The sequence below is a fragment of the Geotrypetes seraphini genome, chromosome 3 (genome assembly GCF_902459505.1).
Source record: "Geotrypetes seraphini chromosome 3, aGeoSer1.1, whole genome shotgun sequence".
In the NCBI taxonomy this organism is placed as follows: domain Eukaryota; kingdom Metazoa; phylum Chordata; class Amphibia; order Gymnophiona; family Dermophiidae; genus Geotrypetes; species Geotrypetes seraphini.
This window is the reverse complement of record NC_047086.1, coordinates 57,057,829-57,081,798: the sequence shown is the minus strand read 5'-3', so window position 1 is coordinate 57,081,798 and position 23,970 is coordinate 57,057,829. Positions and strand designations below refer to the sequence as shown.

At 43.1% G+C, this 23,970-nt stretch overlaps 1 protein-coding gene across 5 annotated transcripts in view; it reads left to right on the top strand.

The window, feature by feature from the left end:
- ADGRB3 (adhesion G protein-coupled receptor B3) overlaps window positions 1-23,970 on the top strand; it is a 1,500,610-nt gene that overhangs the window by 881,324 nt on the left and 595,316 nt on the right. For all 5 annotated transcript variants that reach the window (XM_033937354.1, XM_033937350.1, XM_033937352.1 and 2 more), the window contains one exon: window positions 8,811-8,913. In XM_033937354.1, the coding sequence (XP_033793245.1) occupies window positions 8,811-8,913 (103 nt within the window). The remainder of the gene's footprint in view (window positions 1-8,810; window positions 8,914-23,970) is intronic.

Sequence of the window (23,970 nt, the reverse complement as noted above, 5' to 3'; positions counted from 1 at the left end):
CAGGTGCGAACTGCCAAATCAGGAAACCAGGCATTCAGCTGCGTGCGGGCCGCCGCACTCGTGTCAAACACTACAGGTTGTCCATTGTAAAGAACCCGAAGTTTGGCAGGAAATTGCAGAGTAAACCTCAACTGTTTTTCCACCAAGATTTTGCAGACGGGTGAATAGCCTCTCCGCAGGGCTGCCACCTGCGCCGAATAATCCTGAAACAGCAGAATCCTATGGTTCTGGAATAAGAGTTCTTTCCGTTGTCTAAAGTTCTTCAACAGTAAATCCTTAAGAGCGAAATTCAGAATGCGTATGATCACTATTCTGGGTTTAGGTGACCCCTCCTGCTTTCTGCCCAGTCTGTGAGCCCTCTCAATCCTGAGCGGGCCGAAGGTAGAGGATAGAAGCAGCTCCTCCGCTAGCCATTTCTCTAGCACCGCATGTAGGTCAGAGTCCAGCACAGTCTCTGGGATGCCTACCAGACGTAAGTTATTTCGCCTGGAGCGATTCTCCAGGTCTTCCAACTTGTCTGATGTGCTCTGGACTGTGCATTTGAGCTGGCGCAGTTCTTCCTGCACTATAGTAAGGGAATCTTCAGTAGTGCTCACTCGTTGCTCCACCTCAGTCACCCGGTTATTAAAGGTTGTCACAGAGGCCGAGAGTGTTGCCAGGGATTCAGTGACCTGATCCAGCCTAGTCCCCAGTGCCAGAACCACCGCCTCCGTAATTCGTGCGACCATGTCCTCGCACGTGGCATCCGCGGTTTCCGGGGCGCCCGCCATTTTGCCTTCGGCCCCCACTCCCGACTTCGGTTTTTCGCGCTCCTTTCTGCCGCCTCTAGTTGCCATCTCCGGGGTTCCTTTGTGGACAAATTTGTCCATATAATCGCTGGCTTGTTGTGGAGTATTTTGGGGGAGTTTCGAGTAGAGAATTTCGTTCAAAAGGGCCGGTGCAGAGGGAGAACAGCGGAGCTCAGGGGAAACACGTCTTCCCTGCGCTCTGCACGGCCACGCCCCCGCTAGGCATTATTTTAAAAAAGGGATGGTTAACAAAACTAAGAATGTTATAATTCCCCTGTATCACTCCATGGTGAGACCTCATCTGGAGTATTGAATTCAATTCTAGTCTCCTTATCTCAAGAAAGATATAGTAGCCCTAGAAAAGGTTCAAAGAGATCGACCAAGATGATAAAGGGGATGGAACTCCTCTTGCATGAGGAAAGACTAAAAGGTTAGGGTTCTTCAGCTTGGAAAAGAGACAGCTGAGGGGGAGATATGATTGAAGTCTACAAAATCCTGAGTGGTGTAGAACAGGTACAAGTGGATCAATTTTTCACTCTGTCATAAATTACAAAGACTAGGGGACACTCGATTAAGTTATTGGGAAATACTTTAAAACCAATAAAAGGATTTTTTTTTTTTTCACTCAGAGAATAGTTAAGCTTTGAAATGTGTTGCCAGAGGTTGTGGTAAGAGTGGATAGCATAGCTGGTTTTAAGAAAGGTTTGGACAATTTCCTGGAGGAAAAGTCCATAGTCTGTTATTGAGAAAGACACGGGGGAAGCCACTGCTTGGAATATTGCTACTCCTTGGGTATTGGCCAGGCACTAGAGGCCTGGATTGGCCACCGTGAAAACGGGCTATTGGGCTTGATGGACCTTTAATCTGACCCAGTAAGGCTATTCTTATATTTTTATGATCCTATGCAGAAAATGCTGCCATTACTTCTGGATTATTAGAAGTGATTTTGGGAAGTCTGAGGTTGGTTTCAGCCAATATTGCTTGTGCTTTTTTTTTTTTAGCAGATCAATTGTGCCTCTCCAGCTGTAAGCAAGGACTTCAAGCCATCAGCTATGTAAAAGTCTTTTTTAATAAAGCATCTGGTATCTGTGCCATACTCTTTTCCTCCCATGGATGTTTACCGCCTCTGGCCGATTCCCTCCTCCCAACTGCACTTGTCTTCACAAAGCCGCATAAGCAGTTCCTACATGCATCCCAAAGCTGACCTGCCCGGAAGCTTTCCCTCTGACATCAGAGAGAAGGCTTCCAGGTCAGCTACGGGCAGCGGGCAGGAACTGCAGCCATGGATTTGTGAAGACAAGTGTAGCTGGGAGGAGGAAACACAAACACAAGCACACTGCAATTACCGCAGGAGTTCCAAGAAAGATTGACCGCCACAGAGGAATGTCATCAGATAAGTGCTTGACCATCTGTTTGATACCATGTGTTACCAAATTTTTTGCTCCATAAGACGCACTTTTTTCCCCAAAAAAAGTGGGTGGAAATAAGGGTGCATCCTATGGAGCGAATACCACACCCCCACTGGTTTTTAATCACAGTGCTTCCCCTCGTTAGATGGCTGAGGCAGTGAGCCACCCTCCCCTTGTCTGCTTTTAATGTCGGCGCTTCTCTCGCTGGACGGCTGTGACAGTGAGCCGTTCCCCCCATGCCTGCTTTTAATCCCGGCGCTTCCCTCACTGGACGGCTGTGGCAGTGAGCCCCCCCCCCCCCGGCAGTGAGCTTCCCCCTCCTCCCCAGCAGTGAGCTTCCCCTTCCTGTACCTGTTTTTAATCCCAGTGCTTCCTTCGCCAGACAGCTGCAGCAGAGAGAGGTTTAAAAACAGGTACAGGAGGGTGAAGCTCACTGCCGGGGGGGGGGGGGGGGACTTACTGCCACAGCTGTCCAGCGAGGAAAGCACCGGGATTAAAAGCAGGCACCGGGGGGGGGGGGGGGTGAAAGAGGATAGGCTGAAAGGCAGTGAGGGGAACATAGGAGGGAGGGAGGAAGGGACAATTGTTGGGCCTGAGGTGGGGTGGGGAAGATGGCAAAGGCAGTGAGGGGAACATAGGAGGGAGGGAAGAAGGGACAATTGTTGGGTCTGAGGATGGAAGGAAGGAAAGAAATAAAGAAAGAAATCACCAGACAACATTTGCAATTTAGTAATTAAAATGTATCAGTTTAGATAATTTATATCTGTTGTCTATATTTTGACCTATATATATATCTATTTTTCTATAGTTGTTATAGAGGTGACATTGCATACTTTAAAAAGTCATCTGCCTTGGCATTTGTGCCCTTTCCCTGCCTGCCTTGTGCCCTGTCCCAGCCTACCACTAGACCACCAGAGGGGGACAGGGTGCAGAGCCTGGCAGTGAGGGAGGACAGGGTGCAGAGCCTGGAAATGAGTGTGGGGCTGAGTGCAGAGCCTGGCAGGGATAATTTGATTCAGAATGTTTTTATCTTGTTTTCCTCCTCTAAATTTAGAGTGCGTCTTATGGTCAGGTGTGTCTTATGGAGTGAAAAATACTGTACTTTACAGTTTATAATGGCAGTGAGGGATGGTGAAGGTGATGATGGTCCCAACGGCAACCTCAGTTTGGTGTCTACACTGAACAGCACTAGTTGTTGGTCTGAGCACTTCACAATATTATAAACAATTTATTTATTTAGATTGAAATTCTGTGATTGTTTGGTATGTTATATGTTTAAAGTTATTCACCATGGCATTCCCTGGTATTTAACACAAGTAATGGCACTCTATCAACTCTCTAGATCTTTAAGGTCGGAAGGAGAAATACGATTGTCACTAAACAAGTTTTCACAAGCACATTTTGAAAGTACAAGGGTATCTGTAATTTCCATAGCAGGGGTATTATTATGAAATAAATTGACAGGGTCATTGAGAGCACTTCTGGATTTATAAAAGTTCAAGTGGAGGCATTTAAATGAAAGAATTAATATTTTATGGAGATATTAACACTATTGGGTGGGGATCTGTTTAAATGAATGAAATGAACTGTATGGAGATAGACATTATTGTATGTTACTTGTATGTATGTCTTATTATAATTATTGTACTGTTGTAAGCCGCTTAGGTATAAGCAGGTAAGAAATATTTTAAATAAATACAAAATTTTGGTCATTCCCATGGTATTTTGTGTCATTTTATTTATTTAAAAACTAAAAACTTATATACCGTTTTAAACCAAAGCAGTGTACAATCAACATACAGAATATAAAACGTACAGCAAGCAAGCAACTCTTCCAAAAACTAATGTATTAAACTCCCCAGCTTCACATAAAAGCAGACACATATAAATATGTCTTCAGCATTTAAAAAAAAATATTCCTGAGCTTACTTGTTAACATCTAAACAACTTAGTGCAAGTGTCCCTATAAAATTAGCACTCACTTGACAAAATATATCCAGGCAAGTCCAGTTAAAACTAGTAATCCTATATCTAACCACTTGAATCTTGTCCAATTAAATTTAGGTGAATTTTCAGCCAAAACTTGGAAAGTTTGGAGGTTATTTTCTCTCAACAGCTCTTTGGTATTTGACCCGATTATGTAAATCTTCTTTAATGACCAATTTTTCTATAGGTGACTGGGATCATATAAACTACTACCGTGTTTCTCCAAAAATAAGACACTGTCATATTAATTTTGGGCCCAAAAAAGGAACTAGGTCTTATTTTCGGGTAGGTATTATTTTTTTTCATGTACAGTGATCATCTCTCCCCCACTGTGCAGCATCTTTCCTCCCCTCGCACCCATCCCCTTGTGCAGTATCTTTCTTTTCCTCCCTCCCTACCATCCCCCTGTGCAGCAGAACCCTTGCAGCTTCTATCCCTCCCTCCCATCCCTTGTGCAGTAGAACCTTTGAAGCTCCTATCCCTCCCTCCCTCCCATCCCTTGTGCAGCAGAACCCTTGAAGCTCCTATCCCTCCTTTCCTCCCATCCCCCTGTGCAGCATCTTTCTATCCCTCCCACCCCCTGCTGACACTGCCCCCCTGGGACCCTGACCTTTTCGTCTCTCCCTCCCATCCGAACCCTGACCGCGAGACCAAAATACCTGGTAACAAATGGCAGCGTCAGCAGCACAGGCTGCATCACAGCCTTCTCACCCCGTGCGTTCCTCTGCTGCATCACTGATGATGTCATTAGCAATGTGGCACACTGAACGCCTGGGCGTGAGAAGGCCACGGTGCAGCCTGTGCTGCCAACGCTGCCATTTGTTCACAGGTATTTCAGTTTTGCGGTCGGAGTTCAGATGGGAGGAAAAAATGTAAGGGGCAGCGGGAGGCAGGGGGGAGGTGCACGGAGGGATGCACTGCTGCCGGCGACTGGCTTATTTTTGGGGTAGGGCTTATATTAAGACCTACCCCGAAAATCATGCTAGGGCTGATTTTCGGGGAAACACCGTAGTATACATACACTCTTGTGATAGCCTTTGATTTATGAACCCCTATTTCTCAAGTCTCTTCCAGACAGGACCCCTCCCTATTGTACTAGCCTTAGTTGTCTTTCTTTTCTAATTACCGATGGAGTTCTCCCCCCTACCCTTTTGTTTTCTTTTTGTACATCAGACTAAATCAACACTTAAGTATATCCCCTGATTTTATATTGGCAAATCTAGTGCCATTCCCGACTTGCCACATTGGAAATATAAGGGCAAACCAGGATTAAAGGGGTTTAAATCCCATCAGAGAAGTTTCCCTGATGAGCGGGGCGATCTATCCCAGATCCAGTTCTCATAACCAGGCAAGCAAGTATCAAAGGAAAGTTCACAGAAATAAGCAGAAAAGCCAATTTGTCCCTACACAGAAAAAACTGCAGGGTTTTTTTTTCTGACTGCAATCTAGTCTCACCAAAGGGGGAGGCAGAGAAAATACCTTGACATTCCTATCTCACGCAGGTATAGGCAGGACTCTCTCCTATTTAAATCTGACCCTGAGACAGTACAGGATGGTAGTAAGGAGAGCAGCAGAAGAGCTAGCAACAGGGAGGAAGCCCCTTCCTTGACACTACCCAGAAGGAGCAGAGCGGAACCTAAGGTATTGACTCCTAACAGCCACCAACCTGAGAGAAAGCCTGATGTGGAGATGTTATATGTGAGTGAAGCTGAGGAATTACCTGATCTAGAGCTGACTGTTCGACAGGAGTTTGTGGAGGTGGGTGACATACTTCCCTATGAAGAAAGGATGGTAAAAGCCATGTAGCTAGCTTAAACCTCTGGGCTTAGTAATGAAGATATTTTCTTTAGTGTGAATTGTTGCTTAAAGCTGCTCTCACAAAAAGCCAAACCTGAATAGAGGCCTTGGCAGAAAGCTGTGCACAAGTAAAACTAAGGGCTCCTTTTACAAAGGTGCGCTAGCATTTTTAGTGCACGCACCAGTTTAGCGCGTGCTACCCGAAAAACTACCGCCTCCTCTTGAGCGCTAGCATTCCGCTAGCTATTCCGCTTGTTAAGGAGCACCTTTGTAAAAGGAGCCCTAAGTGCCTGTTACACCTACGTTCTCGTTCTTACGCTGTCAACATGAACGGCACCTCATCCTCCCCCTGGAAACCGATATGTGGAGTCCCGCAAGGTTCATCTCTATCCCCCATCCTCTTCAACATTTATATGACCTCCCTAAAATTCCTCCACCTATCCCCCCTTGAAACAATTTACACTTATGCTGATGACATCCTTGTCCTCCTTGAGACTGATTCGAACCTCACCAACCTTTCTGAGAACATAGCCTCCTGTATATTGAACCTCCAATCCTGGGCCCGCACTGTTCAAATGAAACTAAACGAGTCCAAAACAAGACTCCTCTGGCTTGGTCCAAAACTTGACCAACTACCCTCCTCCATCTCTCTGCCCTCTGGCTCCACTCTGCAGCTTGAGTTCTCAAGCAACGTTCTGGGCATCATCATTGATTCTTCATTGTCCTTCAACGACCACCTCAATTCCTTGGCAAAAAAATGCTTCTTTAGCCTTCACATGCTGAGGAAAGTCAGATCCTGTTTCCACCAAAACCACTTTACCGTCCTTGTCCAATCCATCATCCTCTCCAGGTTAGACTATTGCAATTCTATCTACTTAAGCCTAACTAAGAAAAACCTTCATAGACTCCAGCGGATCCAGAATGCTGCGGCCAAGCTGATTTTCGCAAAGAGTAAATTTGACCATGTCTCCCCGCTTCTGTCCAAGCTTCACTGGCTACCGATAATCACCAGGGTCCACTTCAAATGCGCCTGTCTAGCTTTCAAAATCCTACATGGTATCCTCCCCCCATGTATCCCTCTTTCTTGGAACTCCTCAAACCCTAATTCCACCAGATCCTCCCACAAATTAAAACTATCCTTCCCCTCACTAAGAGGCATTTCCCATAAAGGAAAACTAGGGACATCCCTTCCCTTCAGAATCACCGAGCTCTGGAACAACCTTTCCCCCCCTCTTCGGAACTTGAGCTCTCTCCAACTTTTCCTCAAACATCTGAAGACCTGACTATTCTTAAAAATCTGATACTTATTCCACCTCCGGCATTCTAAACCCTGTAAAACTCTTCATACCTTGCTTCTAACCCTTCATTGTAGTTCCTTTCTATCCCTTTTCCTATAAACCTCTACCTTTCATTGTAGTTCCTTTCTTCCCATCTCCTGTAAACTGTGCCGAGCTCTACGAGTGTAGAGATGATGCGGTATACAAACCTAAGATTTAGTTTAGTTTATGAAACAAGAGTTTTTGTTTAGGAATAATTTAATTGTCTGTGCTAGAAAGTACTGTTTTGCTACTGGTAAAGGACCTATGAAGCTGGGTGTGAGTATTCCAGAAGAACTGCCACAAGCTGGACATTGTTTCTGTGTGTTGTTTTTTTTTCTTTTTTTCCTTTTGGAATGGTTTATTGCTTTAAAGGAAAGTTTCCAGCTGAGCCATTTTTCTGAACTGAAATGTTTTCAAATACCTGTTTTTGAATAAGAGCAATAACTATAGACTTATGCAATGAGCTAAGAAATGCATTTAAGTAACTATTGATTTTTGCCTTTTGCTTACTTTGAGAGAAAACCTGAAAGTTACTACAAACTGAAAACCGGGCGTAGCCCAACTACAAGCTGCCAGAACTACAGCGACCATCTTGGAACCCTCTCTCCCCATTGAAGAGTGCACCCTTACCATCTATTATTGTTGCTGCACATTGTTAATTGTGGTTTTCCTCAAACTGCTTTATTTTTTACAAGTGTTTTTGAGTGTGAAGGCTTGTATAATAAACTTGTTTTTCCATTTTGAAAACAAAGCTCTTTTGTGTTTTGTACTTTTGTGCCTTTAGAGTGTCTGGGTTGTCTGAGAATTTGAGTTCTCAGTGGTTCAGACCAGCACCCCCTGTGGGCTTCTGCCTCATTTCAGAAGCATGTCTAGTTTCTTTATACTGCCACCTGGTGGAGTGCAGCTGTAAGGACAGCACAGACCCTGGCTGGTGACAATATTTATGTACTCCGCTTAGAAATATGATAAGCAGAATAACAAATTTTAAATAAACTTTGAAACTTGGCATATGTGACCTGGAAATGTATAAGTATTCAATAAATGTCTCTATTTAAAAAAATGATCCTTGCTATGGACTCTTTCATTGCAGATCCATTTATATTGACATATTTAAAGGTAGCCATCAAAAAAAGGCAAGGGCTGCATTTTGAAAAAAATAAAACAAAAAACAAGTTCTGTTTCTAACAAACCAAGGTTATTAAGTCCACCTTGACATACATGAATGGCTCTCCATTAAAGAATGCTGAAGATTATATTAGGCAATCTGTATATTCAGTGAATCTTACTTAAGGAAAAGCAATTCTACCAGCACCATTATCATCTAAGTTGCATGTCCTAGGTAAGTTGAAGCTGCAGTAATTCAGTTAATGTTTATAATACAAATCTCCTCACAATCTTTCCTCTGTTTGCAGAAAATATGCTGAAAAACATCTATACCCAAAAACATTGTTGGCAGAATTTAGCCTGCACATTAGTTAAACATGTTTTTTTTATGTCTTACTGTTTTACAGAAATTTCACTGTTGTGAATTCTAAAATCATTGTGGTCACAATAAGGCCTGAACCCAAAACCACTGATTCTTTTATAGAAATAGAACTTGCTCATTTGGTTAATGTAAGTATTGATTTATTTGATATTTTTAGTATGGGAAAATTTTAATTTTTTTCAACTGTATATAACTGTTCAAGCAGTTTAACAGTTTGTATTGTGTAACATTATTATCTTCTTGCAAAATGTTTTTACTATACTGAAAACTAAAATGAAAAGACTAGCGAATATTATGTAAAGCCTTTTTCATTGCTTCTACTGGTTCTAATATGGGACAGGCAAGGACTGAGAGAAAGTTGTTCAGTAGCCAGCTGTTTATGAATTAAAGTCGAAGTCCAAAATAACAGTCTGGGGTCGATATAGTGATTCAATCAGCCAGAAATGGCTTCTGGCCAGTTAAATCACAACTTTAGGAGAATGCCACCGACTCATCTCTTCTCTTCAAACCTATAAATCAAAATGCAGAGATACATCTAAACCTATATTTCAAAATGGAAAGTACTTCTTTTTTTTTTTTTTTGGCAAGGCAAATCACTTACGTTTATTAATCTATTTTTTTTTTGTAAATCTTTATTCATTTTCAATTCTTACATCAAGTGAATATACATAATAAAAGACAATTTTCACATAACACTTGAATTACAATCAAATATTCTTGTAAGATAAAATAAATACCCCCCCCCCTTTTTATCAATACTCCTATTTCCATAGCTGATCATTGGAAAGTACTTCTACTTCTTCAAGCCTGTAATTTGTTGTTCATGACCACTGATTAGATATCTTGTTGTAAATTGCATTGAAATTTGCGGTATAGAAGAAAATGTATGGCATGATATTGCAGGGTATGGTATGGTATAGTAACTGGTAATTTTCAGTGAGACTTAACCAGATAGCACCATTAAAAATGACCAGTTAGAGTTTAAAGCAAAACCAGTTGTCCGGGACCAGAGGTATGGAGGCTGCAGCTGCTCTTGATCAGGGTGACGATCCCTCAGTGCACCATCTTTTCAAGTCCTCAACTGTTTTACATATTATATTGGACACACTCTGTGAGTTGAAGTTGGACCCTCAGCATCTCTCCACCTCACCGTACATGAAGAAGGATACGGTACTACTCGAAAGGGTCCAGAGAAGTGCGACTAAAATGGTTAAGTGGTTGGAGGAGTTGCCGTACAGTGAGAGATTAGAGAAGCTGGGCCTCTTCTCCCTTGAAAAGAGGAGACTGAGAGGGGACATGATCGAAATGTTCAAGATAATGAAGGGAATAGACTTAGTAGATAGAGACATGTTGTTCACCCTCTCCAAAGTGGAGAGAACGAGAGGGCACTCTCTAAAGTTAAAAGAGGATAGACTCCGTACAAACGTAAGGAAGTTCTTCTTCACCCAGAGAGTGATAGAGAACTGGAATGCTCTTCTGGAGTCTGTTCTAAGGGAAAACACCCTCCAGGGATTCAAGACAAGGTTGGACAAGTTTCTGCTGAATCAGAATGAACGCAAGTAGGGTTGGTCTCGGTTAGGGCACTGGTCTTTGACCTGGGGGCCGCCACGTGAGTGGACTGCTGGGCGCAATGGACCACTGGTCTGACCCAGCAGCGGCTTTTCTTATGTTCTTATCATGAGTGGCACAAACACACAGACTACATTCTTTCTGGCACATCCAGACATCACCTCATTAGTTACCGACCAATCGGAATCCTCAGAAGACTCTCTAAAGGTGGCAAAAACTATGTCCAGACTTTACCCTAAGGCTCCAGAATTTCAACAGTGTTTTCTCAGCTGAAGGTGGATTCTGCGATAACTCAAGAGACCAAATGTTTATTCTGTCCTAGTGAGGGAGGGGTGATGCTGAAAGATGCACAGGATCACAAAATGGACGTGGTTCTTAAAAGACAGTTTGAAGTACTAGTTTGAAGCAGCTGCCTCCATTGTGGCACAGGCCTGTCACATCAGGATGAGGCACATTCCGACAGATCTAGAAGACATCTATCCCCACTTGATTATGGAAGGAGTGGATTAAGGAGGAGATGCTCTTTAGGACATCATCAGAGTCATGAGCAGGGTATTGATGTATGCTGTTTATGCCTGCCGAACCCAACTTTGGATTAGTATTACGCTATACAAGATAAGTGTTGCTGACAATACAATTGAGTTATATATATGTTTATTTTTTAGTAAAAAGATAACATTAAATGTTAATCATCTATGGGACAGCCTAATAATGAAATTGAAAATTACTGAGTAATAGCATATGTTAATTTTACATTTTAAATAAATTAGAGAGATATATGTATTAAAAATAACTATAAATTGAAAATAAAAAGTGAGGGTTTTAAGTATTAAGGGAAGGGATGGAGGATATGGTATAGATAAGTAATTCCCAACCCTGTCCTGGAGAACCACCAGGCCAGTCGGGTTTTCAGGCTAGCCCTAATGAATATGCATGAGAGATATTTGCATATAATGGAAGTGACAGATATGCAAATCTGCTCCATTAGGGTGATCCTGAAAACCCAATTGGCCTGGTGGTCCTCCAGGACAGGGTTGGGAACCCCTGGTATAGATGATTATGTATTGTGGACAGAATGTGGACATGGGATAACGTATGTTATGTGAGGTCCTATGCACTGAGAACTACCAGTACCATATGATATACCCTCCTCCTAGTTTATTACCTAAGGTTTTATGAAATGGTTTTTGTACAAAAAGGAGAAAAAGGATAAGAAATGGAGCAATTAAATAGATAAATTAATTTGCAGGCATATGTAAGCCAAAAATTATTAATATGAATGTATTATTAAGTGTCCAATAATCCTATTAGTCTAAATAGATTTATCTATTGGGTTGGATTTTGAGTATAAAGATCCGTCTTCTGAATGTTCTGGATTAGGCAGTAGGTGGGCAATTTGTCTTACAAGGCTACTCTAAGCAGATTATCCTTTAAGGGGTAGATGCATTTTGGCAAATGCTTGGATGACCTCATGGCCAGAATGGCTGATCACTGGCCCAAATCTCTACCAGATAGCAGAATTTGATGTTACTCCGGGGGGCAGCAGATGCACTTTTCATTCCTCTTGGAGATCCTGCCAGTTCTCCTCTGATTCCTTTCCAAGGGTCCAAACAGAGATTTGGCAACTAAAGACACCAACAACCCTTGAGGTTGTGCAATGGCACAGCCACCAAAAAGCCACAATGATACCAGGTCAACTGCCATACCTCCTCACATTGGCAGGAGACTGTTGGCTTTCTGGAAGGAATGGGAACAGATCTCCTTAGATTGTTGGGTCCTGGACATTATTCGAGAGTATCACAAAATTGAGTTTTCTATCCCTCCTCCAGATCTGTTCAACACCCCTGCCAGATGGCCAGAAAAGGAGACCAGGGTCCGAACAACAATACAACGACTCTTGTACATTCACACTATAGAACCAGTTCCTGAAGAATCAGTTTCTGGCAGGTATTTCAATATATTTCATATTGCAAGATCTTTCCTGGATCTTAAGTCCCCAAATCTGGCACTGAGAGTTCCGTGCTTCCACATGGAAACAGTCCGGTCAGTCATTGTGGCGGTGGCTCTGGGGGAATTCCTAGCCTCACTGAAATTAAACGGAGACATATCTTCACATTCCCATTTTTCCAGATCACAGAAAATATCTGTGATTCTATGTTCTCCAGAGACATTTCCAGTTTGTGGCACTGCCTTTTGGATTGGCCATAGCCCTGTGCACCTTCACCAAAGTGATAGTGGTGGTAGTAGCTCACATTTGCAGGATGTGCATACAGGTTCACCCATACCTGGACAATTGGCTAATCAGAGCCCCTTCAAGACAGGAAGACAAGCACAAAGTGAAGCTAGTGGTGGATTTCCTCCAGAGACTCTGTTGGATAATCAACTTCAGGAAGAGTCAGCTAAGGCTGACTCAATGCTTGGATTATCTGGAAGTCTGCTTTGACACAGCAAGAGGCTGTGTCTTCTTGAGCCAAGCAAATAGAAGCTAAGGAAGCAGATCAGAGAAATATTAGTGATGCCAAAGTGCATGGCCTGAAACTACCTTCAGGTACTGGGTTTGATGGCAGCCACCCTGGAAGTAATTCCCTTAGCAAGAGCACATTTACATCCACTCCAAGTTCAATCCTCTTCAGGTGGTCCCTGCAACAGCATTTTCTTCAGATGCAGCTCCCCTGGTCATGGGTGGCAAGGAGCAGCTTATGTTGGTGGCTCCAGGGGGACTCCTTATTGAAGGGCAAGACCCTCAGAATCACCTCATGGATAATGCTTACTAAAGACACCAGCCTGAGTGGCTAGGTAGCCCATTTCTGTGGTCACCTGCTCTAGGACAAGTGGATGCCATTGGAGAACATAAATGATCTGGAACTGAGAGCTAGTTTTTTTTGTGTGTGTGTTGAAAGCATTGGCGACTTCCCTTGTAGGAAAGGCAGTCAGAGTATTTTCTGACAATTCCACCATGGTAGCTTATGTGAACAGACAGGGAGGCTTCAGAATGCCCTATTGCACCTGGAGGCACAGATGTTGTTCAAGTGGACAGAGGTTCACAGGCACTCTCCATGGCACAATGTTCTAAGCCAGCAGACTATGGATCCAGGGGAGTGATCCCTGTCCCAAGAATATTCAACCTCATTTTATAGAACTTGGGAAGACCAGAGATGTATCTCACGGCCTCAGCTAAGAATGCAAAGGTGAATCACTTCTACAGTCGAAGAGCCAAACCGGAAAGCACAGGGCTGGTTCAGTCCTGGCCCACAGGTAGACCAGCTTCCAAGGCTTTGATTTTCACCCTACGGGTTTGGCTAAATGGAACAGGATTTTTCAGAGGTTGGATGTGCAAAGAGTTTTACTTCACTAACTGGAATGGACCAATGATTCATGTCTATCCAACCATCTTTTTGTGCTGACCAGTCAATTAAGGCAAGGTAGGCCAACTTCCAAGGCTTTGATTGCCAAATGGATTTTCATGGTGATTTCTTGTTCTTTTATTGCCACTTATCTCTCTCAAAGCACATTCATAAGAACATAAGAACATAAGCAGTGCCTCCGCCGGGTCAGACCATAGGTCCATCCTGCCCGGCAGTCCGCTCCCGCGGTGGCCCAAACAGGTCACGACCTGTCTGAATCACCAGAAGGGGCTCCCTTGCCACCTTGGTTTCTCATTGAAGTCCTCTCTTCCCATCGAAGTCCTAACCCTCCTGTCTTGCACATGCACGACCTGGTTGGGTTTCTATACTTGTATTACATCCCAGCTCCTCCCTCAGTATCCCATGATCCCTTTATCCCTCAGGAATCCGTCCAATCCCTGTTTGAATCCCTGTACCGTACTCTGCCTGATCACTTCCTCCGGTAGCGCATTCCAAGTGTCCACGACCCTTTGGGTGAAAAAAAACTTCCTTGCATTTGTTTTGAACCTATCTCCCTTCAGTTTCTCCGAATGCTCCCTCGTACTTGTTGTCCCCTTCAGTCTGAAGAATCTGTCCCTATCCACCCTCTCTATGCCCCTCATGATCTTGAAGGTCTCTATCATATCTCCCCTGAGCCTCCTTTTTTCCAGAGAGAAGAGCCCCAGCCTAGAAATGTTGCTGCCAGCTTTTTTTTTTTGGAGGTGAGGAGTCCTGAGATGTTCTACTTGATGAAATCTATTGAGTAGTTATTTGATCTACTCTCCATACTTTTACAAGGTTCTACAGAATGGATGTAGTGGCTCAAAAGGATGCTACATTTGTGTCTTCGGTGCTGAAGGCAAGCTCATCTGTCCCTCCCTAGATGTCTGGCACTGCTTTGGTACATCAACTTCAGTACAGAATCCTATGGGGTTCATAATAAAAAAAAAAAAATGTCTAAAAAGTGTCCTAAATGGCTACTTGGACGATCAAAACGCCTGATCGTCCAAGTACCCATAACCAAAGCTAGTTTTAGACGTATCTAAAACCAACTTAGGCCTTTCCCCTGTCTCTAGACGCACAGAGAGAAAAGAGGCGTGTTTATAGGAGGGGAAAGGGCAGGCGGTGGGCAGGAGGGGGCTAACCTACACCTAGGTGTACAACAGGTATAACCAAAACCTCGACACTTATAGACTAAGTCAAAACACGTCTAAGTGCCGAAAATGCAACCTGCCTACCCCTCCACCACAAGCATCGCGGCAGGAGAGATGCCTCATCTGCCTTACCACGATTCCATCACTCCTCTATCCGAATTGCCGTGACCCGCAGCAGGAGAGATGCCCTATCTCTCCTGCCGCGGGTCGTAGCAGTTCCAGTAGAGGACTGATGGCATCGCAGTAGGGGAGATGAGGCATCTCTCCTGCCGTGATCCATCACCCCACACACACACACATCGGGGCAAGAGGTAACCCAAGCCCTCTTGCCCCGCCGATTAACATCGGGCCAGGAGAGAGCCCAAGCTCTCCTGGCCCCAGCGACCACCCCCCCCGCAACTGGATTGGGCCAGGAGGGAGCCCAAGCCCTCCTGGCCCCGGCGACCCCTACCCCCCACCCCCACTACATTATGGGCAGGAGGGATCCCAGGCCCTCCTGCCCTCGATGCAACCCCCCTCCCCCCAACGACCCCCCCCAGAACTCCTGATCGCCCCCCTCCGCTGACCCGCGACCCCCCCGGCGTACCCCACGACCCCCCCACCCCCCTTCCCCGTACTTTTTAAAGTTGGCCGGATGGACGGGTGCCAAACTCGCCTGTCCGGCAGGCAGCCGACGCCAGAATGGCCCGGATTGGCCCAGCCGTTCTAAAGCCACACCCACAGGTGGGGCCTAAGGTGCCTGGGCCAATCAGAATAGGCCCGGGAGCCTTAGACCCCTCCTGTGGGTGGGGCCTTAGGCACATGGGCCCAACCGCCCACAATAGTCATTCCTTATCTGATAATAAAGTAAAAATGACCAAAAGAGAAGCTGAATGTGCCATCTTAGAGTGAAGTGTCCAAAAGCCCTGATTCATATAAAAGGTTACATTAATTGTAAATCTTCCAATTGAGTCCCTACATTAACTCTTCTTTGGGAAGGTAGATAGCATATTTTCACAGTTGGTGAAATATTCAACACCTCTCATTGTCAATGAATACTATGCCAAAGGATAATCAGTATCTCGAGTGATAGATTTGTTGGAGATATTAAATAATGTTCTGGGTGTGTTGTTTTGCATCCACTACTGATCCAGCATTTGTTTGCTTGCCAGTTTTTAGCTTTGTGCTGTTAGAAAAAAAAATTAATATATATATAAATAAAAGACATCAATTATAATCTGGCATTACTTGTATTTTTGTAACAGGATATTAATGACTGCAAGTAAAGTCAGAAAATACGGAGTCTGCTGACAGGGCAATAACCTTGTCAGAAGAGTAACCTGCAGTCGTTTTTATAATTCCCCAACATCATTTTAAAATAGAACTGCAAAACTGGAATTTATGTGTTCCTTTTTTTGGAGATGTAAGTTTTCTGTTCTAGCAAAAAAACCAAATCCAAGGAGGAAAACAAGGTTCAACTGTCTGCAGTTAAAAACAATCCAGAACAAACAAAGCAAAAAACTGCAGACCTAGTACACGATGCAGGCAGGCTTTATTATGACAAGTAAATTTAGGTTAAAAACCTTTTACCAGGTGAGGGACCCAACACGGTCCGTGTTTCGGACTAACCTTCGTCAGGGGTCCAATTTTTGATAAAGCAGAAAATTATCAAAAGAAAAAAGCCTTGGGTAAATAGCCGATAGGTGACATGCTGAAAAAACCGCCCAAGGCTTTTTTCTTTTGATAATTTTCTGCTTTATCAAAAATTGGACCCCTGACGAAGGTTAGTCCGAAACACGGACCGTGTTGGGTCCCTCACCTGGTAAAAGGTTTTTAACCTAAATTTACTTGTCATAATAAAGCCTGCCTGCATCGTGTACTAGGTCTGCAATTTTCTGTTCTAGGTCATTTCTAAAACGAGACATCAATAAATGATTCGGTGACTTCATTTGATGTATGTTCTCTGCCAAATGAGATTGCTAGACAAGACTGCAGTAATGAGTTGCCCGTGGTAATCATAATATCTAGAAATGATGGGGTAAAAATTCAGCTGACAGTGGTCAGCAATTTTTAGCCAAGGCTGGCTTTATGCCCTGATATTGAATGTCAGGCCATGTCTAGGAACCAGCATGAATATCTGGGTATGTGTGGATGGCCACACTTACCTGCTTAAGAACCAATATTCAGTCTGTAACCGGATGAGTGAAACTGCATAAGGATAGGATTGAATTTTATGTGGTCCAATTTATTTGGTTAACTTATCTGGTTACGTGCTGAATATTGGTAGTTAGAAACATGGAAACAAAATAGCAAATAAAGGCGAAATAGCCCATCCTCTCTACCCATCCACAGCATCCACTATCCCTCTTCTCTCTAAGAAATCCCATGTGCCTGTCCCATGTTTTTTTTAATACAGACAGACACAGTCTTTGTCTCCACCACGTCTATGGGGAGACTATTCCACTCATCTACCACCCTTTCAGTAAAGAAGTATTTCCTTAGATTACTCCTGAACCTATCACCTCTTAACTTCATCCTGTGCCCTCTATTTCCAAAGTTTTCCTTCATCTGTAAAAGACTCACCTCCTGTACATTAATGCCATGGAGATATTTAAATGTCTCTATCATATCTTCTCTCTCCCATCTTTCCTACATATTAAGGTCTCTAAGTCTGTCCCCATACGATTTATGGCCAAGACCACTAACCAATTTTGTAGCAATCTTCTAGACCAACTCCATCCTATTTATATCTTTTTGAAAGCGTGGTAACAAGGTCAAAAGATTATCAGATATCAGCTTATCTGCCAATTGTCAAGATGAATAGCCTGGGCATATCTTCCCATCCTCCAAACCTAGGAGAGTTGTGGGGACAGTGAGAGGTATGAATCTTTCTCCTAGATGGAAAATGGAATTCCAATGGAAAATAATGAAAGAAAAATGCAAAAAGTGCATTGGACAGTCATTGTTGGCATTTTAGGTGAATTCAAATTTTCTAGCTTCTCATGAACAGTGAAGAAATGGATGTCCTGGGAAAAGGTGTTGTGACTAGCACAGAAATTACAGTAGTTAATGGCAGGAGAATTAGAGCAACATTCTGGGTTTGATTTGGCCTTATAAAAGCTCACTTTCAGTGAAAACATATTTTATGGAATAGACAAACAAATGCAAATGTAGAGCCTGCTTTATTAATATGTTAACAGACATTAATGCAAATTAACACTTGTTAAGTTTATAAGTAGTTAGTGACTAGACCTTATTGGCAATAATGGAGCTTGATTAAGCAATGTGTGGTTACTTTATTATGCATTAAAGTGCAGTAATATGTTAACACACCATTTAGCATAGAAGAGAGTTCAATAAATAGAACTGAAAATTCAGCAGTAAAAAGCTTGAGCACTAAGCTCTATTAAAAAGAAAGTATAGCTTTTTATAGAATATGTAGCAAACTTCATGGATCCCGTGTCTAACTTTTTGGGTGCTGTACTTATGCTTGATCTAATCTAATCTGAATCTTTGATTTATATACCGAGTCATCCCTGATGCACAGGGCTTGACTCGGTTAACAATGATTGTAATTATATGAAGATGTTATCTGCTAAAAAGTGTTGAAACAAAACAGTCTTCAAAAACAAAAGTGATAAGCAATATCTTAGTTGAGAATGAAAATCATTCCAAATCGCAGTTAATAAGTAATGTAAAGAATGAGCAATTTTGCTGACAGATCTGTTACCTTTTAAAGATGGAAAAGAAACTTTGAATATGTGAATGATTCTATAACCTGAAGATCTCATGGAGTTTAAAGATAAAGAATCAAGGGATCAAAAAGTCCATGTAAAATCTTAAAAACAATACATGCACATTTAAACTAGAGTCTCAGTCAAAAAGGGAGCTAATGTAAACTTCTCAACAGAGGAGATAAAAATAGATGTAAATGTCAGCATCCAACTTGAGTAAACTTTGGACAAATTCTGTAAATCAATGTGCAACTTTTTTGGAATGCCCTCTGCCTTGCCCCCTTTTTAGATATGCCTAATTGAAATTAGATGCCATGCATTATAAAATACTGCACATGCAGATATTTATAAGACTGCTAATTAACATCAATAGTAATTGGTTGTTAGCACTCAATTATTGATGTTTCCAAATTCATTAGTCAATTTTGGTCTGATTCTATGAGTATAAACGGCACCTAAATTGGTAAGCATCTAAGAAAACGGCACAAAATTAAGTCTTAGAAACATGATGGCAGATAAAGGCCAAATGGTCCATCTAGTCTGCCCAACCGCAGTAACCATTATCTCTTTCTCTCTCCGAGAGATCCCACGTGCCTATCCCTGGCCCTTTTGAATTCAGACACAGTCTCTGTCTCCACCACCTCTTCTGGGAGACTGTTCCATGTATCTACCACTCTTTCTGTAAAAAAACAATCAAAAACAACTTCCTTACATTACACCGGAGCCTATCACCTCTTAACTTCATCCTATGGCCTCTCGTTGTAGAGCTTCCTTTCAAATTAAAGAGACTTGACTCATGTGCATTGACATTACGTAGGTATTTAAATTTCTCTATCATCTCCCCTCTTCCGCCTTTCTTCCAAAGTATACAGATTATTATCTTTAAGTCTGTCCCCATATGTTTTATGATGAAGACCACATACCATTTTAGTAGTCTTCCTCTGGACCTACTCCATCCTTTTTATATCTTTTTGAAGGTGTGGCCTCCAGAATTGTACACAAAATTCTAAATGAGGTCTCACCAAAGTCTTATACAGGGGCATCAATACCTCCTTTTTCCTACTAGCCATACCTCTCCCAATGCAACCTAGCATCCTTCTAGCTTTCACTGTCACCTTTTCAACCTGTTTGGCCACCTTAAGACCATCACATACAGTCACACCCAAGTCCCGCTCTTCTGTCGTACACATAAGCTCTTCACTCCCTAATCTGTAACATTCCCTTGGGTTTTAGCAGCCCAAATGCATGTCCTTGCATTTCTTGCCAGGTCTTTCTTCATATTATTAACACCATCTGGCGTGTCTACGCCTAGTGGTGTCTAAATCAAGTTAGACATTGCTAGGCATCTGCAACTTAGGTGCAGGTTTATTAGGCCATACGTACACTCCTCCCCAACCATTCCCACTTTTCAGATAAGCATCTCGGTTTAGACTCATACATGGCCCCTACCGAGTGAGGCAACTATCCAAAAATTATTTTTTTCTTAATTGGTTTGTAATTGTGCTGTTCAATTAACAGCACCAATTCAACCAATTCAAAAATTACCCCCCCTCCTTTTACTAAGCCAGAATAGAGGTTTTTATCATGACCCCAGAGCATTAAATGCTCTGACACTGCCCCGATGCTCATAGAATTCTTTGAGCATCAGAGAAGCGTCAGAGCATTTAGCGCTCCGGTCCATGGTAGAATTAGGGGTATGACCCTAAGATTGTATGTCCTCTGAATCAAAGAAATGTTTGCTGTACCTCATAGGAATGTGAAAGGAAACATTTTCCAGTTTGGTTCACTTTCAGATTAATCGCCCATCCAATTTGTGTTCATATCCTGACCCATTTATATAATTTGTTTCCTTTAAAATCAATTGGGGGAGGGGGACTTTCAATTAATTTTCAATGATGTTTACTTAAAACTTGTTGATAGGTACAGTGGCGTACCAAGGGGGGGCGGCAGGGGGAGTCCGCCCCGGGTGCATGCTCCAAGGGGGTGCACAGCCGGCCGGATCCGGAACCTCCTGTGCTGCTTCAAACCGCACTTCAGCGCAGCTGCCCTGCTTAGAGCAGAGTCGGCAGCCGCGCTGAAGTGAAGGTCCTGCGATGACTGGGAAGAGGTCAGTGAAATCGGGGGGGAAGGGGACCTGCTGCCGCAGTCATCACGGGATCTTGCCACAAGTAACTGCGTCTGCTGGCTCAGCCCCCTCCGATGTCACTTACCTCTTCCATCGGAGCAGAAGCAGTCATCGTGGGACCTTTGGGATGGAGAAAGAAAGGAGGTCAGGGTGGCATGAAAGGATGTGGAGGGTGACAAAGGGGGGTCAGGGTGCTATGGAAACACGATAAAGGGTGACAAAGGAGGGTCAGGGTGCTATGGAAACATGGTAAAGGGTGACAAAGGGGGGTCAGGGTGCTATGGAAACATGGTGAAGAGTGACAATGGGGGGTCAGGGTGCTATGGAAACACGGTAAAGGGTGACAAATGGGGGTCAGGGCGCTATGGAAACATAATAAAGGGTGACAAAGGGGGTCAGGGTGCTATGGAAACATGGTAAAGGGTGACAAAGGGGGGTCAGGGTGCTATGGAAACACGGTGAAGGGTGACAAAGGGGGGTCAGGGTGATATGGAATCACACTGAAGGGTGACAAAGGGGGGTCAGGGTGATATGGAATCACGCTGAAGGGTGACAAAGGGGGTCAGAGTGGTATGGATGCGTGGTGGAGGGAGAGAAAGGGGCAGATGCTGAAGGAATTGCAGGGAAAGAGACATAAGGGGGAACGATACTGCATGGAATTAGGTTGTAGGGAGCGAAAGGGGGCAGATGCTGATGGAAGTGGGTGGAAGAGAGAGAAGGGGCAGATGATGGAAGTGGGGAGAAGGGGCAGATGATGGAACTGGGGAGAGAATAGAGGGCAGATTATGGAAGGAGGGGGGAAAGAGAGAAGGGGCAGATGATGGAAGTGGGGAGAGAGAAGAGGGCAGATGATGGAAGGAGGGGATAAATAAAAGGAGGGCACATGATGGGGGGAAAGGATTGAGTTAGGGAAATACTGGAGGGGGTGAGGGAAAGAGGTGGCGATCTGTAGGTAGACAGTAAAAAAGAAATTGATGAGAGGATAGTAAGAACGTAATCTAGATGGATGCAGAAAATAAATTGAAAAGGAAAATGAGGGAAGAAAGGGATTGCAGAAGAGAGGTGTGGGAGAGGGAAGGAGAGGAGAGAGATGCCAGACCAATGGGGGTGAAAGGAGAGATGGAAGAGAGAGGCATACAGTTTCTGGAAGGGGCATTGAAGGAGAGAAGATGCCATATAGGGGCAGAGAGATGGCAGACAGTGGATGGAAGGAAGAGAGTAACAAGAAGATGAGGAACGCAGAAACCAGAGAAGACAAAGGTAGAAAAAAATTTTCTATTTATTTATTGCTTTAGGAGATATGTGTCACTGTTTCTGTGGTGTTGCATTGTATGCAGAGTCCAGCTTCTTTCTGGTTCAATTTAACCTTTGTCTATGTATTTCTATTTTATCCCCCCTTTTACAAAACTGTGGAGCATTTTTTAGTGCCAGCCGTGGTGGTAGCAGCTCTGATGCCCAGAATTCTATGAGCGTCAGAGCTGTTACCACTATGGCTAAAATCCACACTACAGTTTTGTAAAAGGGGGAGGGGTTAGTTTGTGATTACATATTCCATACTAGGCGAAGGTGTTTTCTGTGTTCTGTGTGTTCGAAAGACATGGTTTTCGGTTAGGATTGACGGTGTAGATCTGTACTAGTCTGACTTGTTTAGTTTTACAATAGGTGTATTGATGTTGTACTGCTCACTGCATATGTAAGATGCTGCCTTTTCCTAGGTACTCATGTGTGACGTGTGGATTGTTACTAAAAATCATGTTTTTCGTACAGATGGGGGGGTGCCAAAAAATGATGGGCTCCGGGTGTCACATATGCTAGGTATGCCACTGGGCTGTATAGAAAGCTTCTACCTATGCTAGCTCCACTGTCAAAATGGCTGCTGTGACCTCCCACAGCAGGCTGGCAAGACTGTCACAGGAATTCATGGCAGCCATTTTAACTGGAGCAACTGAAGATGGCTTCTACCTCTGAAGAGGCCACTAGACCACCAAGGTTTTTTAAGGTAGGCCCAGAGAGGACTGCTGATAATCTAGCTTGTTTTTTTCAAGATAAAATCTCTCTCATTAGACAATCTTTTCCCACAAGCAAAACTATCTCCCTACATATTTCAAAACTTCTATAGAGGAGATTCCAGCTGATCGCTACTGGTGTTCTTTCACTCCAGTATCTGAACTTCAAGTTTCTAGACTGTGTGAAAAGATGAGAAACTGTAAATGTTCACTGGTCCCTTTTCCGTTATATCTGTTTCTTAATATTCCTTCTCAAGCTATAACATAGTTAACCGTTTTACTGAATTTCTTTTTGGAAAATGGTTACTTTTCATAATTCATGGGACAAATAACACTTATTCCTCTTCTAAAAAAAGTAGATTTAGATCCTACAGTTCCCTGTCACTACCGACCAATTGCTAATATACCTTTATTAACAAAAATGTTGGAGTCAATTGTAGCTAGTCAACTTACTGACTATTTGGAGAAATTTTCTTTACTTCAGCCGTTTCAACATGGATTTCGCTCTAATTTTAGTACTGAAACCTTATTGATTTATCTTCTTTCAAAAATTCAACAAATTTGTCTTCATAATAAATGTTCTATTCTACTCCAGTTTGATTTATCTGCAGCGTTTGATGTAGTACATCATGATATTTTACTTCAGCTACTTTCTGATATAGGTCTCCATCAGGTTGTTTTGGATTGGTTTTCTAAATTTATTCTGTACCGTTCATATTCAGTAAATATTGAAGGCAATATCTCCAATTCCTGACAGCCTCCCTGTGGGGTTCCTCAAGGCTACCCACTCTCTCCAATTTTATTCAATCTCTATATGACCACGCTGAACACCTTTAAGCTGTCAGCTTGGGAAACATTATTCACTTATATCTTTAAATTGATAGAGATTCATCCGGATATTACCAATCTAGTTTCCAAAGTAAATCTTTGCATTTCCAAACTTCAAGCCTGGGCTTTATCTGTCCGGATGAAGCTTAATACAACTAAAACTAAGCTTTTGTGGTTAGGTCCAAGATTGGTCTGTCTGCCTCCAACTGTAGCTCTGGTATCTGGGTCCTCCTTACCAACTGAGTTCTTTGCTAAGATATTGGGAGTCCTTTTTGATTCCTATCTTTCCTTTAAGGACCAAATACATTCCTTGGTCAATAAATGCTTCTTTAGTTTGCGAATGCTGAGGAAGGCTAGATATCTTTTTCATCATCGTCTTGATTACTGTAACGCTATCTACCTCGGCA